This window comes from Lissotriton helveticus, chromosome 10, assembly GCF_964261635.1.
Source record: "Lissotriton helveticus chromosome 10, aLisHel1.1, whole genome shotgun sequence".
In the NCBI taxonomy this organism is placed as follows: Eukaryota; Metazoa; Chordata; class Amphibia; order Caudata; family Salamandridae; genus Lissotriton; species Lissotriton helveticus.
The window spans coordinates 979,614,999-979,627,846 of record NC_136071.1 but is presented as its reverse complement, the minus strand read 5'-3'; the positions used below and the strand labels follow the sequence as shown (position 1 = coordinate 979,627,846).

The following is a 12,848-nucleotide window of genomic DNA, read 5'->3' as shown; positions in this document are numbered from 1 at the left end:
CTTTACACATTGCCTCGAAGTTAAGTCTGACTGCGTTTATACCAATCTACAAGAGGGTTGAGCACAGGCCCATCCAAGCATATGTCATGCCCGCGCCAACAGTGGGTCAAAGTAAAAGTTCCCAACTATTCTTTTCATTGTGCGTGATCATCCCACTGAGGTAACAGAAGTGATCCATAATCACTTACAAGCCGACGGTCACTACTATCTCTGGTGGTCGATTCCCTGACTGGAAAGTAAATTGATTTAGTCCAGTACGTCCGGAGCCTGGAAGTCTCTCCAACCACCTTCAGCATATGCGCCACACACAGTAGGGATGGGGCAGGGCGCTGTACAGAAATCAAAAGATCATCGGCATAAAAGGAGAGCCTATCTTCGTTGCCCAAAGGCCACTATGACAACCAGACAGCTGTGCATCGTGGTGGATCTAGTACGCAAGCGGCTCAATCACTAATGCAAACATAAGTGGTGACCAGGGGCATCCCTGCCTCGTTCCCCACACCACCAGGAATGGGTCAGATAGCACCCCTTTGAGTTGAACTTCTGCCTATGACTCGGTGTAGAATAAGGTGAGGTACTGCAGAAAGTGGGAACCAAATTCTCTCCTCCACAGTATTTGGTGCATTTAGGGCCAGTGAATTGTATTGAAAGACTTCTCAAAGTCATTCGACCTGGAGGTCTCTGGGGTGCATCAGCAGCCTGCAAATACAGCAGGCAGTGCCTCGTGCCTCTCCAGGGCATGAAACCATTTTGGTCGTGTTAGACCAATTTGTGAATTACCTTAGTGGCCAGGATTTTAGCTAGGAGCTTCAATTAGATGTTTATCAATGACATTGGATGGTCTGAAGAGCAGTGCATGCTTGATATCCCTGCCTTGGGAATACCTGCAATTCGCTCCCCACGCAAATCTCAAGCCTCGTACAGTGTAAGAAGATGCTGCAGAATCAGAGGGTTCTATTATTTTTTCTTTTATAAAACTCTACTTGGATTCCATTGGAACTGGCCAGCTTCCCTCTGGGCATAGTCAATGGAGCTTGGTATAGTTCTTCTACCTTTTATTGGGAGTTAAGTTTCATCCTGATCCTCAGCAGTGAGTCTAGTCCCAACAGATCTGAAGCTGTTTTGAGCTCCGGTTATATGCATGGGGCAAGGCTCGACATATAAATTCAATCATACCAGAAAAAGACATTAGCATTCTCTTCACAGCCTGTCATCATTTGCCCCTCTTCATCTGATATTAATGGAATTAATTGAGTTCCTACGTCACTGTAAGGGAGCCTGTACAAGAATTTGCCAGTTTTGTCTCACAATTCATTCATTCCATTCTGGGTGCACATCCAGGTACACCTCACTGTATCCAGCAGTAGTTTGCTATGAGCTTGCTTGGTTCTTACTAGTTGTCTAGAGTGATCCTCCGTACACTCCTACACTGAAAGCCTCTCCAGTGCTATAATCTGCCTCTCCCTCACGTCCATGTTGTGTACTCAATCACGCCCCTGACCCCTACAATGTGTCATGGCATTTCCGCTGACCACCGCCTTGAACGCTTCCCCCAAAGTAGCACAGTTGGGCACTGAGCCAACATTATGATCAAAAAGTTCCATCACTGTGTCACGTTTGAGGCCAGAGAGGTGCTCATCCGTGAGCCACCAAGTATTTAATCACTAGACATCACGTGGGCCCCTGTCATTGCGCCATAGGTACATCTGCACTGGGGAACGATTTGAGATACCCTGTGGCAAAATGTTCACATCAGAGATCCTGCCAATGTCCGCTGCTGGGACATACGTGAGTAGGAACAATAGATTGGGCAGTGTCACCATGACAGTGTCTCCATGTATCCACCATGCCTGGCGCGAAGACCCATCTGGACAGTGTCAACAGCCTAGCCAGGGCCGCAACACTGTAGACCTCCAAATGAGTGTCCATCAGTAAATGAAACTCGCCCCCCATCAGCGTCATACAGGTAGGTTCAGTAAGCAAGTATTCAGGATAGTGTACTGAAGACCTGGGGGAAGGTAGAGACTGATCAAAGTCCTGGAATGGTCCTCCAGTAGTCCAGTGCCTATAACACAGCTCTCCAGGGGTTTGAGTTGCATGCTCATCATTGTAAGTGTTAATGTCTTGTGTAGAAGGATATCCACCCCCCTGAAGCCTCGGGCAAACACCAAATGAAACACCCTCATTTAGCCTTCATGGCCCAGGTGTTTAAAATGAGTTCCTGGCAAGTGCATTTCTTGAAGTAAGAGAGCATCTGGGGCATGCCACTGCTCATATAGCATCACAGCCCCTCTCTTGATTTTATCATTTAGGCCATTCACATTCCAAGTTAGAATGCAAAATTGGCTGTGCAGCTTAGCACTAGTATTCACGGCCATGTCAGAAGTACAGAAGTGCAGAGAGTGTCCTCTTAAAGGTGGGCAAGCCATCCCTAGTAGAGGGCACCTGTGTGGTGTAGGGTCATACAAGGCGGGCGGGGCTGTAATGTATGATAGTGTCACACTCTTCTCAAGAAAGCGTCCGGGCATGGTATTCTAGTCTCAGCATCTGTCCGCCAGGAGCCTGTGTATGTTTGCAAGTGGGAAAGAACAACAGCGCAATAAACATCAAAACCGTAAACTTTCCATACCCCCAACTCCTCCTCCTCTCACTTAAATGAATGAATGCATTTATGTAGCTCACAGTTACTCAACAAGAGTGTCCCTGCACTAAATAGACTATCTACCCTGCTGATGCCTCTGTATGCGGGAAACCAGATTTTAAGCTGCTTCTTGAAGAAAGATGACTAGCTAGGTCAGATGCGGAATAACCAGGTTTTAAGCAGTTTTTTAAAACGGCTATGTCGGTAACCGTTCTGAGAGTCATCGGAAGAAGGTTCCAGGCTTGGGGTCCCTGGAACCTAAAGGAGCAACCGCCTGACCGGGCTCGACGTTTTCTGGGAACTGAAGCCAGGCCCAAACTGGATAACCTCAAGGTTCTTGGTGGCACATAATGGGTTTCACTTCGTCCCCAGAAGCATCTGTTGCCCTCTATAAACAAAATTTCCCAAATTAAACAGTCAAAGTGGGGAGGGAATGACCACTGGTGTGCCTACCAATCCCATGATCATCTAATGAGTGAATGTGTTCTGAGCTCCAGCTGTCCCATCAATGAGTGTGAATGATGGTGGTGCAAACTGGCAAAGGGGGTCCCATCCAGGTCACCAGCTAAGACAGCATTTAGAGGCCATGATCCTTCTGGCTGAAGGGAGCTACCAAAAAGAAAATCTTGTTCATGTATCACAGTTAAAAGTAGAGCTTTCACTCATAGCTCACTAAGGTGGGATCTGAGCGTCATTGGGGAGAGAACCTTAGTCAGTAGAGTCACTAAGTTAACCATTATTTTCCTACCCCATGTGATCATAGCAAACTGATCGTCGCCACCTGCACAATTTTTTTCTGTCTTTGCTCGGGTGACCCCGGCCCTTCAAAGTTGTCACCACTGCTGTGGCTCCCTCAGGGTACAGGCGTAGCACCTTCCTGTCCTCAACCTACTCCCAAGTAGACTCAGGGGTGTCAAAGTTAAATGTTTTACCAGAGAAGATGACTCTGAGTTGTGCGGGGACAACAGCATGAAGTCCAACTGCATTTCACACAATTTCTGCTTGACCTCAGTGAAGGAGCTTCTCTGTTGTTGCATAACCCTTGTATAATCTGGAAAAATCATAACTTTATCATTTTCATAATGAATGGGACCCAGTTGCTGTGCTGTCAGAAGTATCGTCTCACAGTATTTGTAGTTGAGGGGGTGCATCATTTTCAGATGAAGGGGGTGCCACTGATGGAGCCTTGCTACCAGGGCACAGTGGGCCCTCCCTACCACAAAGCAAAATGACAGTTCTGTCATCGGGAGCCAAGTAGCCAGCCATGTCCTCAGAAAAGATTACATTATTTTGCCCTCAGCTCTTTCATGCATGCCCACTATCTGTACATTTACACCTAGATCTACTTCTGCATCCTCCACCTGGTCCTCCAAGTGCTTTTTCATTGTTATTAATTTTACAGTTTTGCTGTGCATGTTCTGGATCTGGTCCTCAGTGGCCGAAATGGGTGTTTCCACCCCTGTCACTTTCTCTACAGTTTTTCAAAGATCATTTATTCTACTGTTGAGCACATAAAGAATGATTATGTTTTTGGCACCACCCTCTGAAACGTATGGATTATAAAGCAGGTTGCTTGTCCTTTAGTTATGCTAACTTTAAGTCAAACAAGGGTTTTGATATTCATGTGAAAAGTTTTCAAACTTCAAGATTTCACGATTTTATTATTTATACAGCCAAATATAGTTCCAGAGGCATGTACACCCTTCATTCTCTTTCCATGGTGATACGAAAAATGCAAAAAGGAAATTTTTATATGTAAGTTTGGTATACTGGTTTACATGTAGCACAGTATCGCTGTTGGGCAATTCCAGTATATAAAAACATTTGATTTACATTCCTGTGCAAAATAAACTCCAGATTGGGTTCCCATGAGTTGCGCCATGTCAAACGTCTGTTGAGAGGGTCAACTTTGCTTAGCCAAATAAAGAAACCATTGTCCATATAACTTTCCTATCCAAAAGAGATGCCCCAAGGAAATTGCCTCAAAGTCTGCTTTCCTGATGAGGTTTTACTTCAAGTGTATAGGCCCATAATTGAGTTTCTGTTTAGAAACGGTGTATTAGGGATTTACTGTCCTGTGATTGTGATGGAGCTTCGAACCTCTGTTTCCTCAGTAAAGGTTTTCTAAGGGTCCAGCATTTCTGTCTTTGGGGGTCTGGTAGGTGCAACACTTATCTTTGGAGGGTTATGCAGTAATCACTTTCCCCTATAGTTATATGCCTCTAATCTGCTTAGGGGTGTGGCATTTTTTAGACATTAGTGCCATTCTCCCCTCCCTTCATAGAAATTACCCTGGTGCCTCGGATTGTTCACGAGGCTCCTTTTAAGGCTCTGTTTTTGTGTCCCTGAGATTCCTCTCTTTGAAAGTGTTGTTCTTTATAGCAACTGTGACAACTTAGTGGCTGATTAAGAGTCGTGCATGCCATGGATCGCCTGACTCGCATGGGGCATAAGACACACAAATGATGGACGGAATTTAGAGTAAATCAAAACATTCAGCCTCCGTCAAGAGATCTGTGCTAAAGCCATCGTTCTTTTGCTCACCACGCCACCCCAGTTTACACACAGCCATAATTAAATTATTTTGACCCTGTTCCTCATGGGAGCAGTCCAGCCCGAACTGCTAAGTCAGATCCTCTCTTGATGATTGTTTCTAGTCCAGGGAGGACTTGGCCTGGCAGTTCGTGTTGGGACTGTTCCCCTGGGGAGCAGGGTCAAGACAAGAGTCATTTGCTTATGGCTGGGTTTTAACTGGAATGGCATGGGTAGCAAAAACACCATGGATTTAGGCTCAGATCCCTATACTGGGGTGTATGTTTGTCATTGTTCAACATTCTGTCCATCAATTGTTCTTTTTGCATTTGGCTCCCAAGGGGCAGCAGTGGCGGTTTCCTGACCGCCCTAGAACAAGTAGGACGGTTGGGCCGCTATTGCACTGCTGCATATTAACATTTTCCTCTTCACCACGGTTTACATTACAGTTCCTCCTCCATGAAAAATGTGGCATAGTGGTAATAAAAAATTGGGCCCTACAAGACCCCCTGTTGCCTCAGGGCCATGGGGTAGATGCAGGGGGGTCACATGCTGTGGGCACCTGTTTGCAGCACCTCAGTACCTGCACGGCATGGACTGCACCAGTCCATGCTGTGCAGGCACTGTATTTGATGTTCCCACCACCACCGTGGGAATGCCAAAGATCCACCTGCCAGTGATTTAAAAAGTCATATGAAGGCGGGTGGTGTGCATACCGGTATGGCGGTGGAGAAGTCCTGCTGCCGCACCACCAAACTCTTAATTGGGATCTTAGTGTCTTAGAGAACCAGAGTCACTGGTTTGATTTTCCCCCTTGTCAAATTTTTTCTAGACTTTGTTTTTAAGTTGTGGTCTATCGACCTTCCCTAGGTGATTTCCTCTGCTAGTCTGGATCAAGAAATTATTGCCTCCTCTTTTTTTCTTCCAGAACCTTCCTCTTGCAGAGGAGACCATGGATATTCAGAGAGACCCTTAAATCTATCTTTCCATGACAGCTGGTTTACATTGCTCTGATTTCCTCTTTGAAGATTTTGGGGCTGCTAGGAGACGTCTCTGGCCTCCAGTTTACTACCTCAGTTGCTACTTAAGATATTCCGTAGTGGACTTGTAGTGTCCGTCTTTCATTCAGTGCAAGTCTTCTAAGAAATATCAGTGCCTTTATAGCAGTGGCCCAAGAAGTTTCAGTTGGAGGTATATTTACGGCAGTAACATGATCTGCTTTCTCCATTTATGTTTTAAAGTACAGGGTTCATGTGGGTGATAAGAGAAAGTAAAAATATGGTACAAGTTTCTTAGCTTCTGCTTTTTTAGATCTATTGTTTTTGCATTTTGCATTATTTTAAAAAATAACTTCAAATAGAATCTGGCCATAATACTATTACTTTCACACATACGTATTTAGTATGGAAGTGGATGAGGAAACAAAACCAGGTGTTAATGGTCCAATTACTTTCCAGCAATGTTCATTCCACCTGAGTCCACCTTCCGGGTTTCCTGCTTCAGAGATATTCATTCTACCCAAAGTAAAGTCATTGCTCCAACTAGTAGTTACGGCTTTGAGTATAAGCCATGGCTTCCAGACCCTTTCGTGCTCTGCCCAGAGTTGAGAGCAACAGATTATGAGGAAAAAATGCATAATTGTTTCGATATTGAAAAAGTATGTGGCAAAAGAAGGTGGGCTTAGACGTAGCGAAGTTTTCCTGTAACCACGGTATCTTGTGCTGTTTCATATATTAGCTTCTTTCGTAGTACATTGACCAATCTTCCCTCGTATTTATTTTCTTTCATCTGTTCTTTATAGGCTGTTTGATGTGTGCACAGTGTCACGAACTGACAGAGAGACAAAACTAACCCTTGTATTTGAACATGTTGACCAAGACTTGACCACATACTTGGAGAAAGTTCCAGAGCCTGGAGTGCCCGCAGAAACTATAAAGGTACAAAGATTCATTCAGACAGTTGATTACATTAATTTCCTCCATGGCAGATTTAGAATTGCTTTAATCAAAGAAGTAATCAAAGAAACTTAATCAAGGTCAAAACCTATAGAACAGATTCTTATATGTCACTTGCTGGTTGTGCTTGATCTTAGTTACATTAATGAAGAATATTAGCTGTTTTTTGTTAGTTTGACTGTAATACACTGTAGAAAGGAATTTGCTAAATTGGCAAACACTCTTTGCTGATGTGACTATTTGAAAGACACCTTTTTCAGACACCTCCTCATAATTATGAGTCTGAACTGCTCGATTTCCAATTCCATGTTTCCCTTGTTGCTCTTACTGTGTGCTAAATATACACACAACATATGACACAGACGGGTCTTGGTGTACTTTACATGCAACATTAATTGATTTAAAGCCTATATTTTATGGTCCAAATCTTATTATTATTCCATCACAGCAAAAACTAAGCAACAACAGTGAGCGTCGTCACATCGCTCTTGAAAGTACCCAGAAAACATATTAGAACAGATATCAAACCCTGACACCCCCCTCCCGCCCACCCTCCCCCGCTCCCGGGAGTACTAACATCAGAAGTTTCAATAAGATAAGACACTAAGCTGCATCAATGGGTTCACCTTGGGTATCCCTCTCTGCCCATAAGGGTTCTTCTATATCTGTCAAATGTAGCACAGCAGCCCTAACCCTGCACAAATGGATCTCTGACAGCACCAACACCATAGCCCCCTCAAGAAAATCAAGATCACCCATGCCAAGAAAGCCAGATGGTTCACCACCAAACTTCGAGAATCCAGGCTCACCTGCCGCCGCCTCGGAAAAGCCTGGAGGAACATCAAATCCACTGAATCTCACAACCAATTCAGAGCCTCTACCAACGCCCACCACCAACTAATCAGAAAAACGAGGAAAAAAGCGATTGAAGACAGAATTTCCACACACACAACAGCAAATAACTCTTCAACATCATCAAGGAGTTTGCCCAACCAACCAGTGAGTCGACTGACATCCCTCCCTCACAAGACTTCTGCGACAAACTCAGCACCTTCTTTCACCACAAAATCAAGAGACTCTACGACAACTTTGACGAAGACAACCAACACACGGAACCCCCACCAACCGGCACCCTGAAGCCAACGATTGACAGCTGAACAGCCCTCACTACCGAAGACACACTGAAGACAATGAAGTCAATCCACTCCATGGCCCCCACGGTCCCCTGCCCCCACCACATCTTCAACAGAGCCGCCAACACCATCCCATCCATGCTCACCACACCATCAACCGCTCCCTGGTGACCGCCTCGTTTCCTGATGACTGGAAACACGCCGAGGTCAACCCCCTCCTAAAGAAACCCTCGGTGGACCCTACCGACCTCAAACACTACAGACCCATCGCCGTGCTCCCGATCCCAGTGAAACTTATCGAGAAAGCCATCAACAGCCAACTCACCACATTCACCGAAGAGTACAACATCCTCGACTCCTCCCAATCTGGCTTCAGGAAAAACTACAGCATGCAAACCGCCCTCCTCGCCGCAATAGATGACATCCGCACCCTACTGGACAGAGCAGAAACAGTAGCCCTCATCCTCCTCGACCTCTCAGCGGCGTTCAACACGGCCTCCCACCGCACCCTAATACGCAGACTTCACAACGCAGGGATCCAGGTCAAGGCCCTCGACTAGATCAGCTCCGTCCTTCCCGGTAGGACGCAGTGGGTCAGACCCCCCCCTTCCTCTCTGACCCTACACCAACTACCTGAGGAGTCCCTCAGGGGTCCTCTCTCAGCCTGACGCTCTACAACGTCTACATGGCGCTGCTCACCCCCATTGTCAAAATCTACGGACTCAACATTGTGTCATACGCAGACGACACCCAACTCAGCCTCGCCCTAGCCAACAAACCCGACACCGCCAGACACAACTTTTGAGAAGGCATTGAAACCATCACCAAATGGATGAAGAACAAGCTGCCTTTAACTAAACACCAACAAGATGCAAGCACTCATGATTGGCCCAAACCCCAACACCTGGAACAACACCCTGCCCTCGGAAACCCGCCCATCCCCACGGACCACGCATGCAACCTGGGAATCATCCTGGACTCTGAGATCAAAATAGACTGCCAGATAAACTCAGTCTCGTCTTCCTGCTTCCACACCCTCTGCCTCCTACCTAAGACCTTGAAATGGATTCCCCTTGAACACAGACAGACCATTACTCACGCCCTGGTCACGAGCAGACTGGACTACAGCAATGCACTCTACGCCAGAATAAACAAAAACCTCACCTGCCAGCTACAGAACATCCAGAACACTGCCGCAGGGCTGGTCCTCAACCTGCCAAAACACTGCAACATCTCCCAGCACCTGCGCACACTGCATTGGTTCCCTATCGGGGTAAGAGTCACCTTCAAGATGCTCCCCCACGCACACAAGGCCTTCCACGACACCTGACCAGCATACCTGAACAGCCGACTCAAATTCCACGCACCCCAAAGGACCCTACAATCACCCCAGTTCTCCTGTGCCGTGGTCCCTTGCACCAGAAAAACCAGATCGGGAGGCAGCTCCTTCTCCTTCCTCGCAGCCAAGGCCTGGAACGCCCTTCCGCTCCACCTCAGACAAACGGCACCACTTCCCATCTTCGTAAGAAACCTCAAAACCTGGCTCTTCGACAGACCCCCTCCTCGATGGACAGGAACCTGCAACCCCCCCAACACCCAGCGCCTTGAGGCCCTTATGGGTGAGTAGTCACACTTAATAAACACCTGATTGATTGGTATTTGGGGGAAGTCAGTTCTCATAACTCCTTGAAGAGGTATGTAGCGATGCCATAGCTCCCTGTAGAAGTCGCCATGGGCAGTTAGGACTAGGATACATTTCTCCATACCCAGCACATGCCATAGGCGGTGGAGCAACCCAAGGTGTGCCAGATGTTTGTCAGTGCCCCTGTGAGTGAGGATGTTCTGGAGAGCCCCTCCTAAAATGAGGCCAACATGTCACCCTCTGTCTGATTTAAGCTGGAAGGTGAGCATATTGAAGGTGAGTAATTAGGTGAGCAAGGCATCAGTATGGCAGATTCATCCTGTTTTTGTCCAATTACCAATGGTCCATTCCTCGCAACGGCATCAAAAGATCAGGTGTCACCTGGACATCTATTTTATTGAAGAAAATTATCTTCTCTCCGATCACAACCAGATTTTTGCCAAGGTAGATGGATGAAATCTTCCCATTTAGTCCCCTTAAATTCACAAGGATTGTTCATATTGGATTAACCAGTTCATATTGGATTGTGCTGAGTGGTAACCTCACTACCTGAGCCTCGTAACTGTGCACAGGTAGCCTGTAGCAGAAGAGACTCTGGTAGAATTGGTACTGACCTGGGGTAGGCCTTATAATATGAGTGGGCACTCATAGTGTGGGTCTGTAGTGCTTACTGAAAAATCCATGGTGTTTTCATTGTATTACACGTACGTGAAATGTGCTTTAAAGTACAGCTTCACTCAGCTTAGACTTACAGGATCCATGAATGCACCGAACTGGGGTAAATCTGGCCATCAAATTTGATTTTGCAGTTCCCAATAAATCGCATTTTATGAGAGTGCAGTAATTGTCGAATTTGTCCGGCTAAGCTCAGAATCTGATTCGAGGCCTTTGGTCCATGTACTGGGCCAAGGTAATAACTTTGCTCCATACAACAGACTCCCCACACAAAAGGGCAATCAACAGTGGTGGGGAAAAATATACATCTGTTAATTAGATTGTCACACTGCACCGGGCGCTGACAGTCAGGGCCCATTGGAACACATTAAGATGCCCACAAACCTGAAGCCACCACAGGAGGAGCTCACATTAGAAATTTTGGTCAATAGAGATCAGGCAGCTATGATATCAAGAGATGAATCTGAGGCTTAAGAATAGCTCTTACCAGAGGCAACTCAAAGTCACAAATTGGGTTTGTCTCAGAATGCTGTACAGGAGGGTTGGTACAGTGGTGGAGGGAAGACACAGCATTGTAGGATTGGCCAATAGTGTCTGGCCCCTAAATGTTTCCTACTCCACTTAAAAAACCTGCATAAGGGAAAGACACTTGAGAAGACCATGGACCTGGCAGCAGCAACAGCAAAAAGGATGCATAACTGGAAAGAGAAGCCACCTGATCCCCTGCAAGGATGAACTAATGACTTTGATATATGCTTGCCGCCAGGGCTAGGCTAGGTCTCTCAAGGGCCAGTGGCGTCTGTCCCCTTATGTCCTCTGAGGACACGTTGGGGGAAGGACTCGGGTGCCCTTCAGTATTCCAGGAGGCTCTGGGGCTTGGCAAGGGTGGCAAGGAGGGTGTTCTGCTGGCTGTAACAGGTCTGTGAAAATGCACATATAGTTGCAGAAAGGAAGACTAGGGAGACTCTAAGCTTAAGAAATGTGCCAAGGGTACTGTATATATAGAACATGTATAGGAATACAACTGTATCAGCACTGTTTACACTGAGTGTGGGTGTAAACCGAAAAACCTTTGTGCACATAAGTGCTCGTGACACACATGGTGGACGGCACAAGTGACAAGTGACACAGCGAAAAGCGTTGCAAAGTGAGCAATCGTGATAATATTTAGAAGGTACTTTAGGTTCATGAATAGTTATATAAAAGAGTTACAAAGGATTAACATTTTGTGAACCAGAGCATAGCGCCGAAAGTTGCGGTGGAATGTCATTGGCGTTTAGACCCGTAGTTGGTTAGGGTCATCTTCAGGACCACTTTACCCTTTTGTATGTGTTGTACAAGAAAGGACGTATGGAGGAGAGAGAAATGTAGGGGTCAGGCAAGGAGTGCGAGAAGGAAGGGAAGAGGCAGCCGGAAAAATAATAAAGGGTACCTTATGTGGGGGATGTTCGGGATAACTGAATGACGAGGAGTGGGCAGGAAGACCAGAGGTAAGGATGTACTGCCAGCCAGAGTGCATTGGCAGTGTGTGCTGTGGGAAAGGGAAATTAACTGGGGTCATATCAAGTTGGATGGGAGAAATGGAATAGGTTATGGATTAAACTACGAGGGGGTGAGGGTTTAGACTCACCAGGAAGCAGCCAGGGTGTGGTATCTCTACGATAAGTTATTGTCCATCAGAGTATGGAAAGAAGGGTGTCGACACACGGAAACCCAGTGTGTGAAATGTATTGAAGACAATGACCGGCATCAAGGTTAAGCGTCCTAAGGCTGTAGAAATAAATTGCCAGTAGTAAAACCCAATTGCAGGCGGTATGGAGAGAATAGGGGTCAAGGGGCGGAGTACGGTAAGGTGCTCTCCTGAGATGGGACCAGTATTGTCACATGGACAGATGGTAGAAGAGGATGTGTCAGCCCACTGCAGGTGTCACTTGGGAAAAGTCCAGGGGCTGGGTAGAAAATTGGCCGAAAGTCAAAGTTAGTAACAGATGTGCGAAATGGCTCTGCAGCAAGGGTGTTATCAGATGTGACGCTTACCTGGGGGATCGGTCAGGAAAGAAAATAGTTTGCGTGCTAGGTCAAGGCGGGATCCTCTAGAGGCTGGCTACCAGGATTGGCATGAGTCTGAGTCGGGAAGGCCAAAGGGGAAGGAACCAGGAAATAACCTTTCACCGGACGGAATGACGTCACAGCGTGAGGCATGTAGGTCAGAGTGGGCGGGAATGTGGGATTTGGTTAAGGGGCCAAAAAGGGTATACGAATACACTCAC

At 46.5% G+C, this 12,848-nt stretch overlaps 1 protein-coding gene across 3 annotated transcripts in view; it reads left to right on the top strand.

Moving 5' to 3' along the window:
• The window catches only part of CDK6 (cyclin dependent kinase 6), a 598,055-nt gene that overhangs the window by 270,784 nt on the left and 314,423 nt on the right, over positions 1–12,848 (top strand). For all 3 annotated transcript variants that reach the window (XM_078664405.1, XM_078664406.1, XM_078664407.1), the window contains exon 3: positions 6,975–7,110. In XM_078664405.1, the coding sequence (XP_078520531.1) occupies positions 6,975–7,110 (136 nt within the window). The remainder of the gene's footprint in view (positions 1–6,974; positions 7,111–12,848) is intronic.